Source organism: Eschrichtius robustus, chromosome 19 (genome assembly GCF_028021215.1).
Source record: "Eschrichtius robustus isolate mEscRob2 chromosome 19, mEscRob2.pri, whole genome shotgun sequence".
Taxonomy (NCBI): Eukaryota; Metazoa; Chordata; class Mammalia; order Artiodactyla; family Eschrichtiidae; genus Eschrichtius; species Eschrichtius robustus.
In genome coordinates, this window is record NC_090842.1 from 61,142,300 (window position 1) to 61,169,488 (window position 27,189).

The 27,189-nt window shown below is 51.8% G+C and overlaps 1 protein-coding gene across 2 annotated transcripts in view; it reads left to right on the forward strand.

Moving 5' to 3' along the window:
• The window catches only part of ARHGAP35 (Rho GTPase activating protein 35), a 120,504-nt gene extending 93,586 nt beyond the window's left edge, over positions 1 to 26,918 (forward strand). The window contains exons 4-7 of one of the 2 annotated variants that reach the window (XR_011071395.1): positions 11,181 to 11,258; positions 12,885 to 13,016; positions 15,614 to 18,758; positions 20,763 to 20,849. Coding sequence is in view for 1 of the 2 variants with exons in the window: in XM_068528171.1 (XP_068384272.1) it covers positions 11,181 to 11,258; positions 12,885 to 13,016; positions 20,763 to 20,868; positions 21,668 to 22,025 (674 nt within the window). In the remaining variant the exon portion in view is untranslated. Of the gene's footprint in view, positions 1 to 11,180; positions 11,259 to 12,884; positions 13,017 to 15,613; positions 18,759 to 20,762; positions 20,869 to 21,667 lie in introns of those variants that run through there. The other variant, XM_068528171.1, reaches the window with a different exon arrangement.
• Positions 26,919 to 27,189: the final 271 nt, after the last annotated feature.

The following is a 27,189-nucleotide window of genomic DNA, read 5'->3' on the forward strand; positions in this document are numbered from 1 at the left end:
CCCTACAGGGTTCCTGCGTTTAAAACCTTGCCAGTGGGCTTCCTTGGCCCCTCTGTGGACACCTAGGGCCGAATTGGCCCGTGACCTGAGGCTGGGAAGGAGCAGCGGGAAGAGCCCCACCCCAGGCCAGTGCGCCTCTTGCCCTGCCGGGAGGGCTGTGCTCAGGCGGGGCTTTTTCTTCCTAGAGCACCTACCTGCCTTCTTAGCTGCTCTCCCTTGACTTAGAGGGCAGCATTAATCCCTTTTTATAAGAGAGGGAACAGATCCTGGAGTTCTTTGGGCAGAGGCCACTCACAGCCATCAGAATGGAAAGGACCCACATTCCAGCCCTTTCTTCTGCGCTTCAGGCTGGCGAAGCTGTGAGCTTTGTAGCATCAGACTGAACCGATTCAGAACTTTACCAGGTTCCTTCCCACTTGGGACTGCCCTAAAAAAAGCCTCCATATTTCCATCCACATTTATCATAGCCACTTTCTACAGTTATCCTGGAAGAGAATTGGTGGGACTAGAGCTGTTAAATCTAGTCAGTTATTTCCCTGCAGTCAGCCTAGATCTCTGTAATTCTGTCTTTCAGAAAAGGCAGCTAATTTCAGTAGAGATAACTCCCATCTATCGCTATAATAGTTTAATAGGTGCAGTTAGTTACAGCTCGAATATACCAACGGGCTTTATGTGAGTAACTGCCATATTTATGCTGCTTTGAATTGATGATGGTAAAGTGCTAAAATATGAGGTATGTGGTTTCATATGCTATGATTTTATGGGGGTTCTGTGTTACTTAATCTCTCCCTCCCCCTATAATTCTAGGTTAGCTAGTTGCTTTCTCGTTATCCAAATAGTTTTAAAACAAAGCTTTCTCCACATTTTTGGACTACTTCCCATGTGCCCATTTCTCACCATCCTCCTGTATTCTGCTTGCTTATAAGTTAAACGCAAGTCATTTGCATTCCAGAAATGCCTTCTTGCCATAAAAGCAGGCAGTCAGCTCCACTTTGGGCTCTTTCAGATAAGCAGCGTTCATGTAGCTTGTGACTCGGCAGTGCTAGCGGATTTCCTTGGGACCCAGTGCCCTGATCGGAACAGCATGCCCTGGCAAGCTGCCTGGAGAGCCCAGCGAAGCTGGCTGAAGCCCAGTGAAGCCTGTTTCACAGAGTAATCCCGCCCTTCCATCCAAGACAGAAATCATCTGGGTGGAAGCCCAAATCCCCAAGACAGTTCCGACAGGCCTGCCTTGCCCGGCTGTCCCATTGCACTCTCCCTCTCCACAGCAGTGAGCTTTGGTGGACAGACCGCTCGCCCTTCGCCAGCGCAGAGGAGATGAGACTGCTTTTGCCCCGACAGGCAGCGCAGCAGGCTGTCCTGTCACAGCCACCCTGCGGAGCCGCACCCGCTCTCCACCGAGGGCCCTCGCGCTCTCCCTCTCATGGGGGGCGTGCGCGTGCGTGCGTGTTTCTGTCCAGCTTCTGGGAAAGGGTGCAACCCTCTTGGGGGGGATCCCAGGCAAAGCGAAGCCGTTGCCCTGCTCTGGAAAAGTGAGCAGGCCAGATCTAGAGACCACATGTAGAACAGCAGATGGCTTGCCCTGGTGAGATCAGGAATTCACTCAGTCCCCATGACTTCTCTAGGGAGTAGCGGAGGCAGGGAAACCAGTCCGTAAAGGAAGGGAGGAGTTGGGTGCGCCTGTGTATGAAGCACCTTTTCTGTGCTGGCCAGGCCTGAGGCTTTCTCTCTCCCATAGTCTGTGGGCTGGAAGGCCTGCCAGTATGCCTTGAGGCACGAGGGTGGTTGAGAACAAACTACTTCAGTCTGCTTCCTTCCTCTCTTCAGCCAGAGAAACTGCACTTTTATTTTCAGGCATGTGTTCCTCCTTCCCTCCTTTCTGTGGATAGTTACTGAATGCCTTCTCCAGGCACGAGTTACTGTGCCAAGTCCAAGTACATAGAACGGTAATCGGAAAACATGCCTGTTCTCTCCTTGGGGGACCAGCATGCAGCGAATAATCACACAGCTGTACAGTAACTTTCAAGTTTTGCCCAGTGCTATATAGAGAAAGTATGGGGGTAGTGTAGTGCGGTGGTTAGACACGGGCTTTGGCGTCTGTATGGGAATAGTCATAATGGTAGTATACAACTCATGGGGCTGTCGTAAGGGTTTCAGAGATAATGCATGTAAAACGCTTATCACTGTGCCTGGCCCAAAATATGAGGATTGCATAAATGTAAGCAGTTTTTATTATCATAACTGACTTAATTTAGATCTGGGGGTCAGTGGAGACCTCTGAGGGAGCAATGTTTAGCCAGCCAAAAAGGTGGAGGTAGAAGTAGGAGGAACAACCTATAGGAAGGCTCGGAGGCAGGAGGGGCTCACGCTTCGAGGCTCTGAAAGGCCAGCGTGATTGGAGTGAAGTGGGTTGGGGGCGGGCCGCAGGATCAGGTGGTGATGCAGGCCACCCAGGCCACATGTGGACAACTTTGTGTTGTATCCTAGATGCAGAGCACAGATTGTAGGCTGGTGGCTGGTGGGGACCACGATCAGATTTAATGCCAGAGTGTTAACAGCCTTTTAACCTATGAAGTGTACTTTCTTAGTGAGGAAAGAGAGGCCAGGAAAGGAGGGACACTGGGCTGTGATTGGTGACATCACAGAACCTTTCGTGATTCATTGGGAATGAGGAACCAGAAAGAAGGTAACCTCTGCCCTCATTAATGCTTGAGAGGAATCTGCCTATGACCTCAAGGGGCTTTACTTGGGGGCCTGCTGTGGAAGGGAAGTTGGCATTGTATGCATGGGGGGGGTATATTGTACCTGTGTGTTAGTTTGACTGTTTCTTTGTTGGTGGCTCTGTTTAGTCAGTGAGGACCCCCCCCCCATTGCAGTGGCACTAGCTCGCCTCCGAGTCACACTGCCATCACCCCCGTGCCACTGGGCTTGAGTGTGCTAGCGAAGTCACACTTGGAGCCCGAAGGACGCTCGCATTCTTGGCAGTAGGGTCTCCCAGCTGCTCTTGGCTTCGAACACTCGTTGCTGCTTTGCAGAGTACAGTCTGCTCACCTCAGTTATAGGTAACACTCCTCTCCCCTCCATCCCGTGCTGCCCAGAAAGAGCAGTATTAACTCTGGGCTGGCCTAAGGTTCACTTTGTCATAGTTCTCTTAAACACATATATTGGGCTATGCGTTTTCTTGAAAGTCAGGAGAAAAACAGAGCCCCTCATTTGGCTCAGAGTAGGGTCCAGAAGCCCTCTTTCACAGTTAATGACAGTAAATACATGGGTAGCTTATAAAGGATCAGCCAGATGCTAGAGCCATATGATGCCCCAGACTTGGTGTGATATTTTCATCTCTTCCCTTTCAGATCTCTTCTCCCTTCCTCCTCAGCCTTGAGATTTATGACGTGGCCGTGTGTACATGCAATGGTGTTGGAAATTTATAAAGCCACAATGCCTAGTTGTGGGGCTAACACCCGGTCAGGCAGTCATAATAGAGTGCTAGTGGCATTCTGTCATGGGGAGAAAGGAGGTCTGGCATTGCCAGAAACAGATCTTGATTGGCGAGGGAATTACGAAGGGAAGACAGCTAACAAAGGGGCACTGGAGGGGCCAGAGTGACCCTAGTGTTCAAGTAATAGAAGAGCCAGAAAATCATTCCAAGCACATCCAAAACAGGAAGGCAACAGGGAGATCTAGTGGGGATTCTTTAATGTTATCAATAGTAGAACTTCATCATAGGAATAAAGCACGGACACTGTCCATTGGCTGCTGTCTGTCGAGAGAGGAGGCAGCATTTTTTCTCTGGCTCTCCCTGCTTATCCTCCAACTGACAGATGAGAACACTGAGTGGGGTGTGAATGAAGAGATGAATGCGTATGAGTAAACAAGGGAGGAATGGAAAATCCTTCTAACCCGTAATGAATCTGGCATTTATAGGATAAAGCCTACATGTAATATTTAAAGGATAAGGGAACAGGGAATTAACATTGGAGGGAGTAGCATGCTGTTTAAATGCACAGTCAAGGTGGGAAGGAGGCTCAAGAGGGAGGGGATATGGGGATATAGGTATGCATATAGCTGATTCACTTTGTTGTACAGTAGAAACAAACTAACACACCATTGTAAAGCAATTGTACTCCAATAAAGATGTGGAAAAGTAAATAAAAATAAGCGGACAGTCATCCAAGACAGAGACTCGAGTGAGCCAGTTCAGAGCCTGCTCCCCCCACCATGTACACACAGCTCTGTGGCCTTGGGCTTAGCCTCTCTGAGCCTCTATTTGCTCTCTGTAAAATGGGAATAAAAATAATAATATTTACCTCAAGGAATTATTGGGTGGATTCACTATGATAATTCTATTGCAGAGCTTAGGAAAGTGCCTGGCACATAGTTAAGCCCTCAGCAAAAGTTAACTGTTATTATTATTGTTTTATTATTATCATTATTATTTCAGTGTGCCAGCCATTTGTATTACTTGCTTTCATATGTGTAATCTCAGTATTCACAACACCTTGATAGTCATTAATAAACAACCCTGCATTTGATGAGGAACCAAGGCTTTGAGAGGTGGAGTGATTTGTCCTCAGTCACCCAGCAGCTGTAAGACAGAGCCAGGATCAAAACTGAGGTTACTTTGGTGTCAAAGCCCGTGTGTGTTTTTAATATTTTTCTGCCAACTGGCCTGTTTTGGCCGAGCCCTCAGAGCAGGCCATGCCTACAGGGAGGCGCTGCTGTTGAAGCTTGTCAAAATGTAGAGAAAGGGCAGGGGGAAGGCATTCTGCTGTGGGCTTTACGTAGGTTATCTCATTTGTTCCTTGCAGTAGTCTAAGAAGGTGGGGGTTAATCCACTGTAGAGTCAGATGTGCAGAAGTTAAGAGTCAGATTCCGAACCCGGCTCTCCCTGACAGCAAAATTCAGGTGCTCCTCCACTTGCTAGCTTGCTTTCCACTTAGATCGTTAGGATAATAGCTGCTCCCTTAGCCCTGTGCTAAGACCTCGTTCAGTGCACCCGACCAGGGTGTACGGTGGGGACTGTTCTCTGTTGTGCAGAAGAGGAAAGGAAGCGCGATCGCCCAGGATCTTACAGCCGGTGAGTGGCTTGTGATTCCACGCTAAGCGTCAGCCACACCCCAGCCCTTTCACCTTCCGTCGCGGCGGGGGTGCTGCAGTGTGACCCTCAGGAGGAGACAGACTGTAGTGACACTGTTGGCATTTGACCCAGAGAGGTCGGCCCCCTTCAAGACAATTTGGACTTTATGCTCGACGGGGTTTCCTTTTCTCCCAGAGTTCTCAGCACCCCTCTGGCCTTGAAACTTAGCCTGCCTGAGACTTACCTCTGGGATACAGGAAAGAAAAGGAGAATGGTCTGTTAGATGCATTTCCTTAAAAGTTGACAGAAGTAGTTTAGTAGTTAAAGCCTGTCTGATGTGGGGCGTTTTGCAGCACTGGCAGCACCGATTAAAAAAATTTTTTAAGGACTAAAGTGCTGAGTTTTATATCTAAATATAGAAAGTGAAAAATAAACAAGTCAGAGTTTGTCTTGGAGGAGGTATTGATTTGTTGCTAGAAAGGAAACTTAGGAGGAACTGAGTCCTGGTGTGACCGAGCAGGGGCGAAGCCTGGCCGGGGCAGACTACGGAAAGACTTCAGGCCAAGAATGCCGGTGCCGAGAAGTGGTGCTTGGGATCCAGGAATAAAAACTTTCTTGGACGTTTCAGAAAATCAGACACGTACCAGAGCAGAAGGTGGTTCTCCTCTCGGTTTCCAAGCTCCTGCAGGTCACCTGTCCATTCTCCTGGTGCCCCTGGTGTGGCAGGTGCCACAGGCATCTCTCGGCCGCTGTGACGGGGAAGTCAAGGGTAAAATATGCCAGTTCTTAGCCCATAGGGAACGCCTCGTGGCTGGCATTGCTGGGTCATCTAGCCTTCTGTCAGCAAAATAGTTTTGAGGAAGACCACAGCTGAAAGCTCTGTGAAGGATCTTACCTGCCATGTTGGGTGCTCAGTAAATTTTTTTTTTAATTTATTTATTTTATTTTATTTATTTTTATTTTTGGCTGCATTAGGTCTTTGTTGCTGCGCACGGGCTTTCTCTAGTTGCGGCGAGTGGGGGCTACTCTTCGTTGCGGTGCGTGGGCTTCTCATTGTGGTGGCTTCTCTTGTTGCGGAGCATGGGCTCTAGGTGCGTGGGCTTCAGTAGTTGTGGCTCGTGGGCTCTAGAGCGCAAGCTCAGTAGTTGTGGCACATGGGCTCTAGAGCACAGGCTCAGCAGTTGTGGCGCACGGGCTTAGTTGCTCTGCGGTGTGTGGGATCTTCCCAGACCAGGGCTCGAACCCGTGTCCCTCGCATTGGCATTGGCAGGTGGATTCTTAACCACTGCGCCACCAGGGAAGCCCAGTAAATATTTATTGAAAGAAAAAATAAGGCCTCTTTGCTTTTCTCTTTTTTAATGTCCTTTTGAAAAATCACACATGGCCGTGGTTTAAATAATGTGTAGAGGCTTGCTAACAAATAAAAAGCACCAGTTTTAATACTTTTTGGAGATGCTTTGTCCCTGAAGTATCTGGTACTTATTTTTCCTTGTATATTGCCCCCCAATGTTATTGAATCATAGATTTTGAGAGTCAGAGGGACCTTAGAGGCCTGGGCCGTCTTCTAGGGTGGTGGCGGTTCTCACAGTATGGTTCCTGGGCCAGCAGCATCAGCGTCACCTGGGAATGTGTTGGAAATGCAGATTTTGGGGGCCCACTCCCAACCAACAGAATCAGAAACCCTACAGGTGCAGCCCTGTAACCTATATTATAACCAGCCCTCCAGGTGATTCTGCTGCACGCTCAAGTTTGAAAACTGGTGACTTAAAACGCAGTAGTAGAAGAACACAGGCTCTGGAAGCAGATGGGGTTCAGATTGCAATTCACTAGCTCTCTGACCTCATGCATGTTACTTTGCCTCTTAGCCTCTGCATTCCCATCTGTAAAATGAGATTAGTAATAATCTCTCTGAAGGAGCTATTGTGAGAACTGATGTAAAAATGCACGGTAAGGACTTAGCATTATGTGCCTCACACACAGCAAGCGTTCAATAAATGGTTTATTACTGGTGTTACTAGCTGTCTTCTTAGACCAGGTATTAATCTTTTTAAACAGCATCCCAGACAGATGGCTATCCAGTGAGAAGGGAGTTCAAAAGCTCTGGCCCTTTATAATGAGTGACAGCTGTAGCTATTATTATTTTATATATTGAGACAATATTTGCCTTCCTGTCATTCCCATTCTAGTGATAGCTCTGTTTTCTAGAGCCATTGGAACAAGACTGTTCTACACAGAAATTGTTTAGATTTTTGAAGATAGCAGCCTTGGCTATTCTGAACTGTCTCTTGTTCTATTCCCACATGTTAACTTGTTTCTCTTGTTCTATTCCCAAAGATTAAAAGATTCCCAAAGAAATCAGTAGGGCTCTGTAAAAAAAAAAAAAAAAAAAAAAAAATAGACCTATTGCCGAGATTCTGCTATGGTAGTGGGTCTTTGGAGATTTCTGGTATGTAGAGATGCCTCAGAGCTTAAGATTGAAGCTTTCTCAGTGGGACCTCTAGCCATGGAACAGATCTTGTGGCTAGGGGGTACTGCTTTCTGCTGGCAGGTATGAGCCAGAGTCAGCCCCTGAGTGTTTCTGTGTGGGTCTGTGGGTCCCAGGATGCACACCCCTTGGAATCCAGCGTCTCTGCCTAGGGGCCTGCTCCAGGCCCCCAGCCCTTTCCCTGCTCCGGTCTTGGGCTCCTTGGCAAGCTGCCCTTGCTCTGTCAGGCATCCTAGTTCTCACCTGTGTTGCTAGCTCTCTGTTTCACGAGCAGCCTGCAGTTTGCAGTCTGCTCTAAGAGTTTTGTTTTTATTTAATTGATGTCTAATTAATAGTTGTGAAAAATTGTACTGGCCAAGCAGATGATACCTTTCCTAAATTATGGCATGTTGTTGTGGAGAGCAGTGGCAGAATTGCTATTTTAAAGTGGGATTTTGTAATATAAACACATGTCCAGATTACAGGAAATACTAAGTTGATGATTAACTGATGCTATGGAGCTGGCCTTGCACGCTCAGATGCCTCCATTTTTGTGATCATCCATCTAGTGAGGTTTCAGCAGGCCCGCACCTCCGATAATTTCCCGATAGCTAACTTGCAGTTTGTTTTCTGCCCTGTGATACCGGGGCAGGTGGTCATTAGGAGACAACGCAGAGGACTCCTCTGTCCGTGCTGAAGGTCAGGGTTGCCAGAAGATGATGAATGGCCTGAGGCTGTCAGGATCTTCTCCGGTTCAGAGAGTGCCTCTCCACAGGGGGGCTCAGGAACTGTGGACATTGCTACCTCATCGAGGACTTTCTAAGCTCCTGCCGTTTGTAACATTGTTTTCTTTGTATTAGAGAGGGCTGACGTTCAGGTAAAGAGAAAAGTGTAGTGATTTTTTTAAACCTAGGGGGTGAAGATTTGAATCTGTTGACACATACCCAGGGCTTGTCAAAACGTGGGTGATTTCATGTGTAAGCATGTGACGTGTTACCCGAGATGTGAAATAGGTAGAAAGTTTAAATATGTCTGAGAAGAGTTTAGAAAAGTCACTGAGGAAAGAGACCATTGTAAAATTACGAACTAGGGATGGTGAACAGGGGCCATCCTGACCTCTAACTTCTGGAGGTTGACAGCAATAGAGGGGATGGACCATCTCAAAATTGGCTACCCAGAATACTGAGGGCCAGTGGGTTTCACTCAAATGTGATGTTTCTTTGAGGGGATTGACGGGGGTGGGGGGAGACTGTGGTCTGGACCCCAGCCTGATGGTGGATGAATGTCAAGCATCTTCTGGAACAGTGTGGAGGCAGAAGAGTAGCAGGGGCCCTGGACTTAGACCACTCTGCCTCTTACCAGCTGTGCAGTTTAGGGTGCGGACTTCACCTTTCTGAGTCTCCCTTTTCTCATCTGTATTCTCTCTCCATCCAGTAGCCCCACCATAAGGGGTTGAGGATTCGATGGCATCATCATTCATCTAACAAATGAGTGGTGGATGTGGGAAAGCATGTAGCCCAGCGCACGACATGGTGACCATGCAGGAAATATTAACTCCAAAAGGGAGGGCAGTGGGAAAGGCCACCACTGGGCTGGGGTGTGTCCAGGGCCTCAAGTTTGGATAGTGTCTGCACTTCTTGTGCCGAGTACAGTGATGGCGCAGCTCCCTTGTAGCTGGGCATTGCACAGTAGGGTGTCCTTGAGGCTGGTGCGTTAACCCCCTTTTCTCTGGGGTGAAAGGGCCCACGTGCAGTTAACAGCGTTTAGGCTAGGGAATTGATGACTTTTGCTTTGATGTTCTTCACAGTTCACCTGCCACCAATCTGGGGCTCCAGAAACAGGCTGACTGCTTTTATCTCGCCTGATGGGTGCCTCTCCAGAGGCATCAATTACGGTGATAACTGACGTTGAGACACTTGGCTCTCAAGAGCCTCCTAATGGACTTCGGGGCCTAGTCCTCTCTCCACTGTCCGCACTGCCTTCTGGTGTTCAGTGGTGGCTCCAGGGTGCTTCCTCAGTGCCCCTTCATGGTCAGAGTTGCTCAAAACCATGATCTTCAGAAGGGAACCAGGGTTGGTTTGGCCATGAGATCCCATCTTGGTTTTCACAGTGACGTCATTGTCCTTTAGACCCATGGTCTTAGGGGCGCAACAGTGGACTTTCCTTCCTGGAGAGAAGGAGAACCAAGCTGAGAGACAGTGCTTGGAGTCCACTGCTAGCTGCACAGTACTTCCTGTGCCGAGGGGTGGGGAGTGAAGGGTGGAGGGAGTCATTCTCTCACTTGGTACTTTATATCCTCCCATGTTATTATTTAGTTGAATTTTAGCATTGCTTTTTTCCTTACCTAACACTGTACACCAAGTAAGTTCCAAAAGAATCGCAGAGTTAAACGTAAAAAAAAAAAGTTGTTAAAAGAACAAGAAGGAAGAAATAGAAGAGGGCTTCCCTGGTGGCGCAGTGGTTGAGACTCTGCCTGCCAATGCAGGGGACACGGGTTCGAGCCCTGGTCTGGGAAGATCCCACATGCACGGAGCAACTGGGCCCGTGAGCCACAACTACTGAGCCTGTGTGTCTGGAGCCTGTGCCCCGCAACAAGAGAGGCCGCGACAGTGAGAGGCCCGCACACCGCGATGAAGAGTGGCCCCCGCTCGCCGCAACTAGAGGAAGCCCTTGCACAAAGACCCAACAGAGCCAATAAATAAATGAATGAATGAATGAATGAATAAATAAATAAGAAAGAGAGAAAGGAAAGAAAGAGAGAGAGGGAGGGAGAAAGAAAGGAAGAAAGAAAGAGAGAGAGAGAGAGAGAAAGAAAAGAATGAAGAAATAGAGAATATCTGATCTAGGAACAGGAAAATCCTCTCTAACCATAAAAACAGATGAAGACATCAGAAAGAAGTTGATGGGTCTTGAAAACCTAAAATTTTTGAATTATGTACTTCCAAAAAATTCAGTACACAAAATTAGAAGACATAACAAAAGGGAAAAAATGTAAAGATATATAACATTAACGTAGTCAGTTCCTTAATATTCAAGTACAAAATGAGAAGAACCACTCCTATAGGAAAATGAACAAGAACGTGAATAGGAAATTCACAAAGTAAGAAATACACACTGCCAAGAATCTTTTAAACTTAACTAGCTATCAAAAAACATAATTGTGGGTTATTCCTAACAGTGAAAACTTGGAAAAACCTAAATGATTAACAATAGATCGTTTTTAAGTTACTGTATATTTTGATGTCTTTAAAATCACGTTGTAAAAAAACATTTAATGATTTAGGTTCACAACATACTTTGTAAATGAAATGGGTGGGTTAAAACAGTATTCTCTCCATTTTGTTAAAAAAAATTAAAATTCCAGAGTATACATCAAAATGTGGACAAAAGATATCTTTGTCTGATGTGTTTCTGTATCATTTTAATTTTTACAAAAAACAGATATTTTTACATTTTTAAGTGAAAAAGAAAATGGGCAAAAGTGGGTTGAAGCACCTAGGCAAGTCAAGAGTGCTTTAGCCCTGTTCCTCTCTCCCAGTGGGTGCCTCATGGACTCTCCCCTTCTTTCTTCAAGTGCAGTCCTCCTCATTCTCTGCTCTCCACTTCCTGCTCCTAAGACACCTGCTTGTTTCTTCTCAGGATTGAGCACTGAAGGCATCTACCGGGTCAGCGGGAACAAGTCAGAGATGGAGAGTCTGCAAAGACAGTTTGATCAAGGTAAGGCCACAGCCCAGCCGAGCACCGGAGGCCAGTCAGGGCAGACGCAACAGCCAGACTGCCAGTGGAGCCCCTCGGGGGTGCTCCTGCCACACAGCCCCAAAGCCAAGAGGTGCTTGGCTGGGTGACTGAGAAGGAGAAAGTGTTTGGCCCCTGTCAGCAAACAGAAGTGTCATCCCCGCCAAACCTGCTTCAGCCGGGCTGCTCCCGCACCTCACCATCCACAGACACTGTCCCAGCTCGCCCCGGCACGTGCCGCGTTCACCAGGAAAGGGCCTTGCTTCCCTGGGACTGGGCTGTGCAGGGGTTAATCTCAGGCACATGATGTAAAGGTTGGGTTGAGATGACAATCCTCTTTTGCCAGGGCCACAGGAGCACCCTCAACCATGAGTACCCTCCTCACAGAGTCCCTGCAGGAGAGAAACAAAGCAAGGGAGCATTTTGTGATGAGCTGAGCCTTGGGCCCCAGACTCCCAAAGCTGAACTCTCATGAGTTAGACTGGCTCTTGGCAGGGACTTCTGTCTCCTAAGCTAGATCAGGTCTGAGAGGCCTACAGCCAGATGGCCAAATCTATTTCACCCTAACCCAACAGCCAAACTCTAACTCTTAGAACTGAACACCCACCAATGCCAGAAGCAAATGAGCCAAAGCAGTAAAAATTCACAAATGTCACTGACCAAAGAGGAAAGTAGGCTGGGGATCAAAGTAGGGTCCAACTGAGCATGTGACTGGGCCTCAGGAGACCAAGCCAGGCAGGCTGTGCGGGCCTGCAGGACCAAGCAGCTAACCAGTGTGCACTGGGGGCAGGCACCCCACCCCAGCACCCAGGGGCCCACAGCGCTTCGTAACACCACAGTCAGTCTGTGCTGGCTGGCAGCGGGAGGAGGTGACCCAGGGGAGAAGGAAAATGTGCGTTAGTCTTGCAGGATAGGAAGCAGGAGGTCAAAATGAGGGTAAAGCCACCCTTGGGTATACACTTGATTATATGCCAGAATCTGTAACATGGGTTACATACAACCCCCAAATAGAAACAGCTGATATCTATCAGTAGATGATTTGTTACGATCAGAAATGCAATAAAGTATGTAAAGAAAAATTAGAGACAGAGGTCAGAGGTATCATGAGCTGGAAGGGACCAGCAAGGGGAAGATGAGCCTCGTTGCCCGATCACCACAAGGAGCAGGGATGGAGATGGCAGTCCAGGTTGTTGGTAACGTTTTTGTAACCTTCCAGGAAAAGGGAGCTGGCCTTTTGGGAAAGCCTCCTCCTGTTTTCCCTGAGTGCGAGGGTGTAAGGAAAAGGTAGCAGCACATCCAGGCCAAACAAGGGGAGTTGGATGGCACAGAATGGGGGGTGCAGCTCCTCTACTCAAAGGCTGACCTTGGAAGGTTGGGTGTCAGCCTCTGTCCGTGAATCTCAGAACTTTCTTTTCTTTTTTTTTAGCAGCACTCAGGGATGCCACCTTCTGTCCAGTCTGTGATGATCCCGAGTCCCTGCCCAGGCTCCATGCCTGCCCTGGGCAGCATCCCTGGGTCCTCGTTTCTCTGCTTATCCCCAGCGCTGAGTGTTCCTTGCTTCTGCCCAGCTTAGACTGCTCTGGCCTCACTCTCCCAACTTCCTTTCAGATCACAACCTGGATTTGGCAGAGAAGGACTTCACAGTGAACACTGTGGCAGGGGCCATGAAGAGCTTTTTCTCAGAACTGCCAGACCCCCTGGTCCCATACAACATGCAGATTGATCTGGTGGAGGCACACAGTGAGTAGCGGCAGCCGTGTGTAGCCTGTGGGCCCCTGGCAGCGCCCCAGGCGGACTCTGTGTTGGGCAAATTGAGGGAGGGGGTGCAGCACCGTAAGAATGGGTCCTGCCCTCAGAGAGCTGACACTTTGACTCTTGGAACTGAGATGTGAAGGACATAAGGAAAGGGAGCTAGCAAGGTGGCACCGAAGGGGCCGACACATTAGGCCCCTGCCTTGGTTGACCAGAGGCGCTTCTCTGAGGGTTCTGTCAAGAAAATTGCGGGTGGCCCCAGAACTCCGTGAGTTGAGAGCCTGGTTTTGATGTCGGACTTGGGACAGATCTCTGCTCCGTTGCTTGCTCACGGTGTGTGCATGGCCAGCGTGATCTTCCCTGGCCCTTAGTTTCCTCTGTTACCATTCCTTCTCCTACTTATTAAATGAGGTTAGGAGAGGTCTGGAGGCAAGGCTATGTCACAGACCTGTTAAGTGGTAGGTATATTACTTTCCTTTGCCCTCCTCTCACTCACCCCTCTTCTCCCAGCTCTCCTAGAAGGAAATTAACGTGTGGTGCAGGGCCAGATAGCCTCTGAGGAAGCCATCCTCTTGAGGGAGGGGCAGCGCCAGTGGTCCTGACCACGTGATCACTTGAGGCTGCGGCAAGTTAGCATCTCTGGTTTTAATGGTCACCTTGCACGCCATCCTGCCTGCCCCGAGAGCTGTTTCTGCCCTGGCTCGCCTCTCTCCAGAGGCATTTGTCCACCATGTGGGAACCTTCCCACTGGGCAGCCTTTCCTGGACTTCATGTAGTGCTCTGGGGCGGGGGGGCCTGACCTCTCCAAGCTTTCCACGGGGTGACACTTCTGAACTTTTTTAGCCAAAGGCAGCCTTCTACTTTGTACCTCTGGTGGGCCAAGACAGAAGCAACTGCTGCTGTGCAGCTACAGAAGGGAGCGTCTTTGCCAGCAACCAAGGCGGTGGGGAAGTGGAAAGGGAGCTGTGTTCCTGGGACCCCAGCACATTAGTCTTATCTTGCCACTGCCCAACTCAAAAGAGGGAGTTTTAAGCAAACACGATTTACTCACAAAGCTGATGGTGTGGGCAAAAATCGGGGGGCTGTCACAAATTCGCAGGACTTTAAGATGTGGGTCATAGACTCTTAGTGGCTTCGGGAAATAGAGGTGCTGACAGAAGCCCAACTGTGGAGGGGAGGGGTGTCCCTGTCAGAACCTGACTGCTGTCAGCGCTACAAAGCCCCCAGAGTCGCTGTTCTACGGTCTGCCTTTCCTGTGGTGTTTGTTTCCACAGTCGAGGTGCCACCTTCACCACCATATTTTACGCACACCGTCTTAGCTGATTGAAATTGTTCGCACCCCCAGCCTTATCCAAGCCCCCAGGGACGGGGTAGAAGCACTGGCAGCTTCTGGGACTGTCACAGGGTTCCCTGGCCTTCTTCCCCATCTGCCTTCTCAGGACAGGAGTCTGGGTTTCTCCAGGTGAGTTAGGGGGTGGGGACAGGTGCCAGCTTCTGCTCTGGTCCTACCATCCAAAGATAGAGGTCCTCCCAGCAGTCACTTCTCTAGCAGGCTCCAGGCTGGCTCAGATGTGAAACACATGGGAAATCTCCATCCAGAGCCAGCTTTCTTTCCATCCAAACTAAGCTTGTCTCTGGGCAGAAGTTAGGAAGAGAAGGTGTGGGCTGGTACCCAGCTTGCTGGAAGCCCAGCAATTCCTGACAGCGTTGTCTTGACTTGGCGCCATCTAGAGGCTTTTAGAGCCCTGGCACCCTGCAGAAAGAATCCCATTGTTTCTGCGGGAATTGCTGACATAGCGTCTTTTTGTTTTGGGAGGGTCATGGGGGGCAGGAGAGGAAGGTGTTATTGATAGGGAATCAGCTGCCTTCCTACAGCAGCTTCCGCCGCCTGCCCCTGCTAAGGAAAGGAGCTTCTTGCTGCTACTGCAGTCTGGAAAAGGGTGGAGATTTTCCGCTTCCTCTTCCCATTGTGTGTTTCCTGTGCCCCAAGCTAGTCAGCTGGAGCTCCGTTGTCTTGAACCTGGTAGAGAGAAGTGTGTCTCACTGACATGGCACCTCTCACGGCCTCAACAGTTGAGTGAAGAGTGGGGCTGTGTGTGTCAGAGCTTAACTGAGCCAGAAATACCGACCAGGCAGTGCCAAAGTTAGTGTTAAGGGACATGATGGAACAAAGGTTCTCATGCCCAAAAGTAGCTATTTCTCAGCCTGGCTGGGTTTCCATGGCAACGTCAACTTGACCAGCTCTTTCCACGTAGTACCTAAGAGCTGTTGTGTCTGTGTGTGCTAAGGGCTTGGAAATGGTTTCCGATCCCATCACAACAAATATCAAGGTCACTGTCAAATTGTTTTGTAAGCTCCAAAATTTCACAATAGTGAACATTGCTGAAATTGTGCCTACAAATTGAGATTTTTGTGATTATTCACCAGTTATTTTCCTACCACATTCAAGGTGATGTGTGGGAGATTGAGAAATGAATAGCAGCAGCCGCAGCCCGTACTGCTAGGGAGTGGCAAGCTGGGCGTGACCTTCTGTGCTGAGACATTGTTCCTGCCCTCCCCGGGTGCTCATTTAAGTTCTCTTCCAGACAGTGTGAAGCAACCTGAGCTGGAAGTGCAGAAACGCAGTAAGGAGAGAGGAAGGTAGAAGGCCTCGTGGAAGAGATGGCACCTGAGCTTGGCTTCAGAGAGGACCAGGATTTCAGGAGGCAGCTAAAGGGGGCTTGAATTCCCTGTTCTGTCTCGTCCTCACGTTTCACCCCAGCCTTCAAGAAACAGCATCATTTATTCTTGCCCCGCATCTTCTTTCCCTCTCACAGCCCCCCCAAAACCCCACCACCACCTATCCGGAATCCCTCTGGTCCAGCAGTCCCCACACACACTGTCCTATGTCTTTTGGGCCAGAAAAGGCCCTAGAGCTGCCTCTGTCTTGGTCCAGAGGCTCTGAGCCTAAGGACCTTTAGCCTCAGAGCCTCGTTAGCCCCCATAAACTGCTTGTGAGTTCTGTGTGCGCATTTAAGTCTACGGAGAAGACCGTTGTCTTTCATCAGATTGTCAAAGGGATGGGACTTCCCTGGCGGTCCAGTGGTTAGGACTCCACACTTTCACTGCCAAGGGCCCGGGTTCGATCCCTGGTCAGGGAAATAAGATTCCACAAGCCACACAGTGTGGCCCCACCCCCCCCCCAAAAAAAAAAAAAAGGATCATCAAAGGGATATATGACCCCTGATGGTTCAGGATGCTGGCTTATCGTCTCACCCTTTCCATCTACAGATGAGACAACTTGGGGCTAGAGATTAATAGATGACTGACTGGCAAGGTCACCTGGCGGACCAGTCTGGCTGCTCCCTGGGCTCGTGTTCACATGCTGCCGTGTGATGTTGCTAATCCTGGAGTCCTGCTTCCTCTTGTCTGTCCAGCTAGCTGCTTGAGAGCACAGGGCTGTTCCTCGTCTCCTAGCGTGTGCCAGGCCCTGTGTGGGACAGGGACAGATGGCAGCAGACAGGCAAGTGTGCCGTCCCTGCCTTCATCTGCTGGGTAGGAGACATTAGACAGGTTACTGCAAGGTCACACCTCCAGGAGAAGGACGCCCTGAAACTTCCGTTCTGGGCCCGACAGAGTGCGAGTGCAGCCTTGGAGTCACTTCCCCCGAGAAGGACAGGTGGCGGTTGCATGCCATGTGTGCCTGCACGCGTCACTGAGCGGGCGTGACCTGAGCCGGTGTTCTCCTTTTTTGGTGGTGCAGGTGTGCAAGGTGGTCAGAATCCATCAGGGATTTTCCTCTAGGCAGAGTTGAGCGGTAGCAGATCCAAGCCTAGAGCCTGGTTGACAGCCTGGGTACCAGAGATGGCAGCAGAGTGACACAGCCAGGGCAAGAACAATGTTTGGGATTAGGGCCCCTGACACCAATTTGTGTGACCTTGGACCAACATTCTTACTTCTTTGGGCCTTGGTTTATCTGTATACTGTGAGGGGTGTAGCAAGCTAGCCTCTGAGGTCCCCAGTGGCCTCTGGCTATCCTGTCTTTCTTTTTTTTTTTAATTTATTTATTTATTTATTTTTGGCCGCGTTGGGTCTTCGTTGCTGCACATGGGCTTTCTCTAGTTGCAGCGAGCGGGAGCTGCTCTTCGTTGCAGTGCGTGTGCTTTTCACAGCAATGGCTTCTCTTGTTGTGGAGCCCGGGCTCTAGGCGCACGGGCTTCAGCAGTTGTGGCTCGCGGGCTCTAGAGCGCAGGCTCAGTAGTTGTGGCGCACAGGCTTAGTTGCTCCGCAGCGTGTGGGATCTTCCTGGACCAGGGCTCAAACCCGTGTTCCCTGCATTGGCAGGCGGATTCTTAACCACTGCGCCACCAGGGAAGTCCTGTCCTCTCCTCTTGCTCCAAAGTTCTTGGGACCTCAGTTCCAAGTTCCCTGGTCTGTATCCAGACTTCGTCTTTTTTTTTTTAATTATCTATCTATTTATCTATCTAGTTAGTTATTTTGGCTGTGCCAGGCCTTCGTGCTGCAGCACGCGGGATCTTTGTTGTGGCGTGCAGGATCTCTTAGTTGCAGCAAGCGGACTTCTTAGTTGCGGCATGTGGGATCTAGTTCCCCGACCAGGGATCGAACCCAGGCCCCCTGTATTGGGAGCACGGAGCCCTACCCACTGGACCACCAGGGAAGTCCCCGGACTTCATCTTGATTCAGCTGACCTCAGATGCCTCTCCTGAACCTGTATTGATGTCTCAGTTGACAGACACATGGTTTCAAAAGTATGGTTTTTTAGCTGAGGAGGCCTGAGCCCTATAGAGCCCCTCACTCCTTTCAAAGAGGATTATTGAAGCTGGCGAGGGCTCTGAGCATGGTGGCAGGCAGGTGATCCAGAGCAGGAGTGCTGGACTTGGAGACAGAGCTTGGTGCCCACCCCTCCTTCCCCTCACCAGCCTTGTGTCCTTGGTGTTGCCTCTTGAGTGGGTTTTCTCAGCCAGCCTATTGGATAAACCAGCCCCACCTTCCCTCAGGTGGTGGGAGGGCTGCACAAACAGCAACTGTGAAATTGCCCCGCCGACATTCCTGCACCCTCCAGAGGTAAAAAGTCACTGGTGTCGTGACTACCATGGAAAGACTGCCAGTTTGAGTGGGTCCCTCGACACTGGTGGTGGTTTGCTTGCTGGAGGGAAATCAAGACAGAAGGACAGGTCAGGTCAGAAGGATGTCCGCGAGGTGGGTGGACCTTGTTTTTCACGGGGCCAGGCTTTGCACTGGGAGGCTTCCCGTTGTTCCCTTTGCCGTCCTCCCCCTCCTCCTGCCAGCCTTCTGGTGCTCCCCGGCGCTCACGAACACCTGCCCCGAGCAGCTAGCGGGGAGAGGGAGACGAAGCCCGGGGAGCTTGGCCATCTAGGTCCTTGTTAGGCACCTTGCTGATGTGCTACACCGGGACGGGGAGAGAGGCTGGCATTCCTGAGGGTGGCCCTTGAATCACTATCCGAGCAGGTGCTGTAATCCCCCCGGCCCACCGCCCGGAAGAGAGAGAAGGAGCAGCCGCCCTTGTTGCTCAGCGGATAGGAAGGAGAGGGGATGTCCCGGGCCGGCGGTGCCAGTAGCAGCCCCATTTCCTGCGTCCAGCCAGGAGGACGGGTGAGGCTGGGCTCTCACGTGAAGGTGCTGCCGTTCGTACACAGCTGTGTTCTTGTCATACAGGTGCCTCGGAGAGACCTGTGCCAAGCCCCGTCTGGAAGGGCGCAGCTATTCTAAGTGAGACTCAGCATGCATGTGCTTCTCGTGTTTTCCAGGATAGTTGTTCATCCCTCCACCCCCGCCCCCACCCTGAGCAGTTTCCTTCTTTTAAGTAAACTTTTTATTGAGGTGTAACAGTAAAGGATTTTGAAACTCAAGGCCAGACAAAAAGTGTGCCCTTGAAGTTGAAGTCTTGGGTTCAGAGAAATGAAACTGATAATGGCGCCACATAATTAGTTCCTGTGGGGGGTTTGTAATCATCTTCTAACAGACAAATGTTACCAAAACACTGTTTTTATCAAGCCACGCTCTCAAGTCAAAACATTCACCGGTTTCATGCTCGTTAGCCTGCCAGCGAACACTCTCAATAGCTCCATGCCTGCCATCTTTGCAGCCGCCTCTTCCACTGGTCCCCTGAAACTCAGACTTGCTCCCAGGTGCTTGTTGTGTGTCTGGCTGTGAGCTCTTCACTTCATGGTGTGGTGTTGCCAAGTAAAGGAGGCGCTGTCATGAGCCTCTTTTATGGACACGGAGATGCCGCTCAGACGTGTCACTTCCCCGAGATCACACAGCTGTGGTGTCAGAGACAAGATCTAGACCACCACACAACCCTTCCTCCCTGTGCCTCCCCACACCTCCCCACCAGCCGTTTATGTTCCATCTGTCCTTCTACGTCTAGCTTGAGGCTCCCAGACTGTGACCCTCTAGGAACGTCACCTCCTAGAGAAGTTCTTAACTAGGAGGCCGCAGGCTTCCTAAAGAATACGTGGGTCTGGGGAGTCTGTGAAGCTCCAGGAACCGTAGACAGGGCTATACACAGTTTATCTGTGGGAGAGGGTCCAGAGCTTTCATCCATCCTAAAGGAGCCCGTGTCCCCAGACCAGATAGGAACCATCATATTTCTTAACGAACCCCCTGTCCACCCACCCACAGCCGTCAGTTGTGGGAGAGCTGCCATCTCTTCATGGGATCCTCCTGTGATTTTTATGAGCCCTGGAGTCCTAGAGATAGCCTTCAGTTCCGACAAGTGGCCATAGGGATATCCTTCCGTGCTCAGAGAGATCTCTCGACCAACTGGTTCCAAGTGGTCTCTGGACCATTTTTGTCTCACTAGCCCAGGGTGGCTCTCCCAGACAAGGCAGGCCAGGTCTCCTCAGGAAGGGGGAACCAGGGCCCCAGGGAGCACAGTGGTCCTCACTCAGACTCTGGAGCCATCTGGAGAGGGTTTGGTTCCCAGACCAAGAGGCTGATTTCTGCAACCTCTCTGGGCCTCAGATTCCTTATCCTTGAGGTGGGGTGATAACAGCCCCAGCCTCGTAGGATTGTGAGGACTCGCTGAAGCAGGCCTGGCGTGGATTACGCGTTTCATTTGGGTTAGCTTATTTTCCCTCTCTCAGTACATTAGGATCCCATGATGGGCAAACTCTGGGCGGTAGTGGGGGAAGGGGGTATGTCGTCCCTTTGATGAACTACATAAGAATTCCCCCACTGTTTCCATCAGCTCCTCCGATAGGGAGATGTGTGGAGGGTCCCTGTGAGCCCAGGAAAAGGACAGAGCCCTGGTCTTGTGACAAACTCCCTTCCTAGACCGTCTGTCGGCGTGGGTGGGTGGCAGCGCTCACCCGTCTGGTCAGGAAGCAGGCAGGCTTTCTGCATTGGGATGCCTGTCTCCAGGGGCAACCGGATGAGCAAAGAATGGTGTTCTTTATGGTAGATTCTCTCTGGATCGTGGAGTCTCGGGTGGGGGGGCCAGGAAGCCCCAGGCGTACAGCGCTCCCCTTCAGCAGGGGCCTGGGACACGGAGGTAGGCCTGACCCCTAGCCTCATGCCACTGCCAGGTGTGCCAGCCTTGGGCACTGGCTTGCAGGGAGAGGATGGGGTTGGGCTTCCCTCAGAGAAGGTAGAGTATACAGCGTACTCTTCCCTGGCCGCCAACCCACCAGTTTGGCCAACTGCCCAGGACCAGTATCTGCTTTGAGCCCCAGGCCTACCAGCTTTGGTCTTGGTTTTCTCTTTCCTCAGAAATCAATGACCGGGAGCAGAAGTTACACGCCCTTAAGGAGGTACTCAAGAAATTCCCAAAGGAAAACCATGAAGTCTTCAAATACGTCATCTCTCACCTGAACAAGTACGTTGCAGGGCTTGCCGTTTGGTCTTCCCTCCTTTGAAAACCTCCAGTCAGGGCCAGCTGGCTGTAGAGCGAGGCCGAGCGAGGCTCCGTCCTCAGCCTGTTGGGGTGCCGGCTCGCCAGGAGCACCCTGGGCTCTTGGCTTCTCCGCCTCAGGTTCTTGCCCTGGATCTGCCTGAGAGAGGCCTGCATGGCCCCCGCACACCCAGAGTCCTTTCTCCAGGATTCGTGTTTCCTGACTGGCGTGACAGAACGCTGGGCCGAGACGGGTGTGCAGTGTGACAGAGTGAACTCCAGTCAAGCCAGTGCCCGGAGCCACAGTCAGGAAACCAGTTAGCCGCGTGGTTCCCACATTTATTCACACACAGAATAGGTTTGCTTTCCAGCCAGACCTATTCCTCTCCTGATGAAGGGGTGTTTTATGAACCCTGGCTTGGGATACACACGCTTCTTCTCTGTACAGCCAGAGCATTGCCCCGCTTTGGGGGCCTGGGGGAGAGTCCCTGAGGCATCCTGCCCACCCACGGGGCTGGGTGGGGGGGGGGGGCGGGGTGCCTCCTGTGAGCTGGGCCTCAGAGCCGCGTGGAGACAGTGGAACAGAGGATGGGGCGTGGAGGGGCTCGGGCCTCAACTTGCAGGCCGGGGCCCCGGAGAGCTGTGCTGGGCCTTTTCTGTTCTCGGGCTGCGGGTGGGCGGGCCAGGAGAGCAGCCGGCGAGGCAGTGACCATGAGCACAGGCGGTCGAGATCCTCGACCAGGCCTGCTGCGGGTTCTGACCTTGAGTTTGGTGTCGCCTACAGAGTCAGCCACAACAACAAGGTGAATCTCATGACCAGTGAGAACCTGTCCATCTGCTTCTGGCCCACCTTGATGAGACCCGACTTCAGCACCATGGACGCCCTCACGGCCACACGGACCTACCAGACAATCATTGAGCTCTTCATCCAGCAGTGCCCCTTCTTCTTCCACAACCGGCCCATCAGCGAGCCTCCCGGTGCCACGCCCAGCTCCCCCTCTGCCCTGGCTTCCACCGTGCCCTTCCTCACCTCCACACCTGTCACAAGTCAGCCGTCACCACCCCAGTCGCCTCCGCCCACCCCCCAGTCCCCGATGCAGCCACTGCTCCCCTCCCAGCTTCAAGCCGAACACACGCTGTGAGCCCCCGAGGCCCAGGGCGAAAGGAGACACGGTCTTCTCTCTCTGACGGGGTGGCGTTTGGCCTTGAACAAAACCGGGTCTCCTGGGGCAGGGGTGGGGAGGGTGTCCCCTCTCTCCTCTCACCTTCTCGAGGTCTCAGCGGTAGCACCACCAGCCAACAGTCCGCCGGAGGCTGGGCCGTCCAGTGCCCTGAGCCCAGCACTGCAGACCTGGGGCTGGCTGCGGGCCACAGCCGGGGCCCTGCCCTTTGACTTGGACCCTTTTGAGGACTGAACTAGCCAGGCAGCGGCCCTGTGGCCCTCCACACGCTCACTGCTCCCCGGACCCCCTCCCTCAGCTGTCTGCTCACACCAGCCCCAGGGCATCTGCCCACTGGACAGAGCATGGGCTTTGGCCAGGGGAGGAGATTTGGGGCTTCAGGCTGCCCCAGGGCAGGGCCGGCAGCCCCTAAAGAGAACACTTCCCGCCTGTTGCCACTTCCACCTTCCGTATCTGCACCCCACCCCCGTTGCCCGTGCAGCCTGTCCAGCAGCCTCCTTGGGAACATGCAGGCCACGGCTCTGCCGCTCCGAGGTACAGTGCTGAGGGCGTTCGCCCTCAGATCAGATCAGAGCAGAGGGAGGGTAGCTTCATGCCTGGACCGAGAGAGGGTGTCGCTGCTTCCACCCCCCACGCACCCCCTCCTCGCTTCACAGGCTTTGGGGATACGTTCCCTTTAAAACAAAGGAACACTGGAAGAAAAATGGGAAGACCCCCTCCAATGATTTTTAAAAAGAAAAGGAAGAAAACTACAGACGTCGAGATTTAGCTCTCTCCCCACCTCTGCCGAGAGGCAGACAGGTGGACGCGGACCCGTCTTGGTGACAGCAGAACGAGGGTGCCTGCCCAGGGGTGGTTGCCCGAGAGCCTGTTGGGGTCCCACTTACGTCCTGTCACTAGATGCCCCCCACCCCACCCCAAGAAGACGGTTTGAGCCGTTGGTGGGAAGAGCTAGGGAGACCAACCTAGATACTGGTCTGCCTTGGAACACACTACAATGCTACAGAAACGCTGCTGCTGTGTGCGTGCGTGCGCGTGCGCAAGGTTGGGGGCGGGGGGGACAGCTGGAGGGTGCCAGGGTGCACTTGGGGTTTGGTTCAGTGTGTTTGGTGTTGAAGTGGAATCATTTTCATACTGCACCAGCAGGGGTATTTGTGGGAAGTGGGCCGTGTGTGGGGAACCCTGAAGTACGGTGGTCTGCTGGTGCCATGTAGGGCCATCCTTCATGCTCCCAGGCTGTCAGAGCCCAGGGGAGCTAAAGGTACAGAGACCGTGAGAGTCGTGAGGAGGGCATCGTGCATGCCTGACACCATCCTCTTCCCGTGGCCTTCCCCCACCCTTCCTGGCCTTTCCACTGGCCCCTGAGAACCCTTCTCATTCCCACCTCTGCCCTCCGAACACAGCAACCCTGCTAAGGCTGCTACAGATCCTGGCTGCCCCCCATTCCCCGTGGCTGGGCCATGGCCTCTGCAGTGAAGAAGCCTGACACTAAGGTACCCTGGGCGTGGGGTGGAGGCCCACACGCTGCATAATCCTCTGGGGTCTCTTTGCACTTTAAGAAGCAGCACCTGTGGTATTTTCGAGGCTGCCCTGGGTTGCCTCAGCCGGGTGACCTGACAGAGTAAAACATGCCTCGGAACAATCTCAGCCACTCCCAGCCCCAAACGCTTCCCGTTGGCCGTTGGAGGGCAGGGTAGGCCCTTTGCTCACTGACTTCTTCCTCTGGATAAGCTGGATATCTCACTGTTTCTAGTTCTTGTTTGACAAAATAAGGTGCTTGGAAAAACTAAATTATCCCTGCAAGTTTTACCGCCTCCTTAGGGATACAAGTCAAAAAACAAATCCAAGGTACACGAATGTCTTACGTAAATGTTGGATGCCGGATTTCTTCTCTTCTGGTGGATCTGTGCTTCATGCTTTATAGGTCGGGGCTTGGCTGGAAGGCAGTGTTTGTGTTCAGTTTTGACTGAGGTTGGCAGACTCTTGCTTCTCTGGCCCTCTAACTCCCTCAGCTCTGAGCTCCAGGCAGGTGAGGAAATTACTCCATTAATCTCTGCCTTTTCTAGGTCATGCTCACCTACTCCCAGTCAGTCCCAGTTTGGGGTGGGGGGTGGCCTGGGGCCACTGTCCCATGTGTGAACTAAAACAGAAGTGGCCCAGATCCCTCCCACTGCCCAGTCTATACTGCCACCCCTTTGTGCTGGCACACTGGGCTAGCTGCAACCTTGGCTCTGCACCAGGAACTTCACAAGACCCCAGCTGTCCCGCCTTCCCAGGCCACCCCCATCCCTGACACTGCACAGTCCTGTAAATGGTAGGTGATTTTTCTGGATGGGGAAGGGCCACAGTGAGGGCAAACACCTGTGCATTGCATCATTACCCATGTGGGAATAGAAGAGACCAGGCTTCCACAGGTTAGCCTCCGGTCCCACAGTGCCCCCGGCTAGACACTCTGGGCAGCTGCAGGGACCCCTTCACGTGCCTGCCCCCAATGTCCTGCCAGGGCTTTACCTGTGCAGGTGCGGGCTGGTGGCTCATGCCCCAAAAACCACAATTGGACAGGAAGCTCCAGGGGTTCCTCTTTGCTTTGCTAACTCTTACATTTTCTGCTTCTCGGGCTGGAGGACATTCATTCCCGGTTGGCATTGGTACCAGTAGCAGTGCTGGGCCCTGGGCTTTGGCCTCTGGGGGTGGGGGGGGTCAGCATTTGGACCAAATGGGCACTTGGAGGGGACCCACGAAGGCGAGTGTGGGGGTGTGTTGGGGCAGTCTACCCGTAACTGGAATGCCTCCCACCCCCCACCTCCCGTTCATGTAGTGTTAAGCTCTGGAAAGTTCTCTGACAAGTCATTCTCATGTGAGCTGCACCACAGCTCTAGGAATTGAGGGAGTGGCAGGCATTAATTATCTTTTACCAAAATGGGTAAGCATGTTAGTGGGGGTATGGGGGTGGTTTCGTGCCTCACAGCAAAATAGCGGTGTGTCCGGAAGCTCTTTCCCTGTCCAGTGTTCTTTCTACATCCACGAGAGTGTAGGCACCAAGAGCTGGAAATGAACAGCCCTCGATTGTAAGTATAAGGCTGATTCTGGATCTGCAGCACCGATGCTTCCACAGAGGAAAGTTGTCCAAGGTTAGGAGGCGTGGCTTGTGAATTTGCCCTCAGTTCTTGGTTGTGTTGCATGTGGGTATTACAGCACATTTATTCCTGCGTTCTGTCAAGTTCTTCCCATCACTTGACATTTTGAGGAGGAATGTGAAATACTGAGTACTGTTTCCTGGGTTTTCCTACATCCCACTGCCATCTTGGTCTTCCTGCTTAAAGCAGAATGCATGCTGCAGGTGAGATTCTTCTAGCAGAATGTGTTTGTCCTTGCCAGGGTGGACAGAGGGTGACAGCATAGGGGCAGCACACCGGCCAGAAGGGGCTGGGAGAGCACGACTTCCCTCGTCCCTGCGCCTTGGCTCCTCCGGGGGGCCGGGGGTGGGGGAGACCTGGAGGGATGCCATCCCCTAGGCCACGTGTGTTCCAGCCTCAGCCCTGAAACTCGGAAACCAGTCAGCTGCATTTGTAATCCAAGGTCATCTCCATCTTTGCCCTCCCCAGTCCTCTCCTGCGAGAACCACACTGCTGGGGGGATGTTTGCTGGAGGAAGCGTTGGCTCTGCCACTGAGGGCTCTGCTTTTCCAAGAGAAGGAAGCTCCAGGGATTTGGGTGGGTTGCTGCGGACCAAGTTCCCTCACTCCACCTTCCTCGTGTGCGATGGGCACGGTGTGCCGCGGGGCCTGGGAACGGGCCCAGCTTGCTGGGGACAGTCACGGTACTCGTTCCTTGGCACCGCTGGTTTCCGCAGACAGTGGATGGAAGAGTTGCCCTCACTCCAGTTGCTGGGCAGGTTCAAGCCGCTCGTTTCGTGCTTAGGTGAAAGGACGACTGAGTCGTGTATGCTGGAAGCCTAAGTCACATCCGTGACTGCTGGTGATCACACCAGAGAAGGCCTGGCATGAGGGGAAGGGCCACTCTCATCTAAGGTCCTGGGCTGGGCCTGCCGCTGCTGTCTTAGAAGGGAGGGATTCTTCTCACCTCTTCCTCTGAGAGCCATCTTTCAACCGGCCGCCCGCCTGCAGACTCCTCGAGGGTCAGAGGTGACTGCCTGCCGCTCCGGCCCAGCAGCCCCCCTCGGCAAGCTCCAACAGCAGTGATGTTACACTTCAATGTAGTCGAGACAGGGCGTAAGTTATTGTTTGCATAAAAAAAGAATCATGTTCCCTGTGTACATTTTTAAAAATTTTTAAGAAGTCTGAATTGTATGGGAATAAAACTTGTTTGAAAATTTGGAATAGTGCTGCTGCCAGCTTATTTTTCTGGTACTTGTATTTTCACATGTTAAATGATCTTTATATATGTTGAATTAACAAATATTTTGAGTTTCCTGAGGGAAAAAAAAAAAAACATTAATGGTATTGAAATGTGTTAGTAGTCCGGCTGTGTGCCCAAAATTCTGTTTTGCAGCAAAAGTGAACTGTATGTAAAGAAAGTATAACAATTATTTCTTTGTATTTTAGGGGCTTTAACCAGGACATCCTCTAGTTGGTATTAGGAATGTTTGCTTAATTTCCAAACTTTTTTTTTTAAACACGTCGTGGGTTTTTTGAGGCTCCAACCTGATTAGTGCATGGTCAGCCATCAACTAAGGCTGAGGCATCTCTGAGGTGTTTTTGTTTGGTTTTGTTTTTTAAAATCATGTATTTGCTACAGAGTATTGTATTTGTCTCAATGGGAATGGTGTAAAAAACTGAAAAGGCCTTATGTGATATGTATCATAGTTAATAAATCAATCTTGTAAAAAACCAAACCTGAGAGAGATGAAGGTGGCCCCTCCTCCCCGGGCCCTGAGCACACCCGCGCCGGGCAGGCCAGCAGGCCAGGCCCCGCCCCCTCGGGCCCCGTGGGGACGCTGGCTCCATCCTCAGACCCTCAGGAGGAGCGCGGTGGGTCTCTGGCCGTCGAGGGAGAGGGCCCCACAGCGCCCCTGGGAGCAGGCATTCTCCAGCAGAGCTGGGCCCCGTGGGGAGCTGCTGGCACCTTCCGCCTCCGTTCCCGGGACTGCTGCCGGGAGCTCCCGC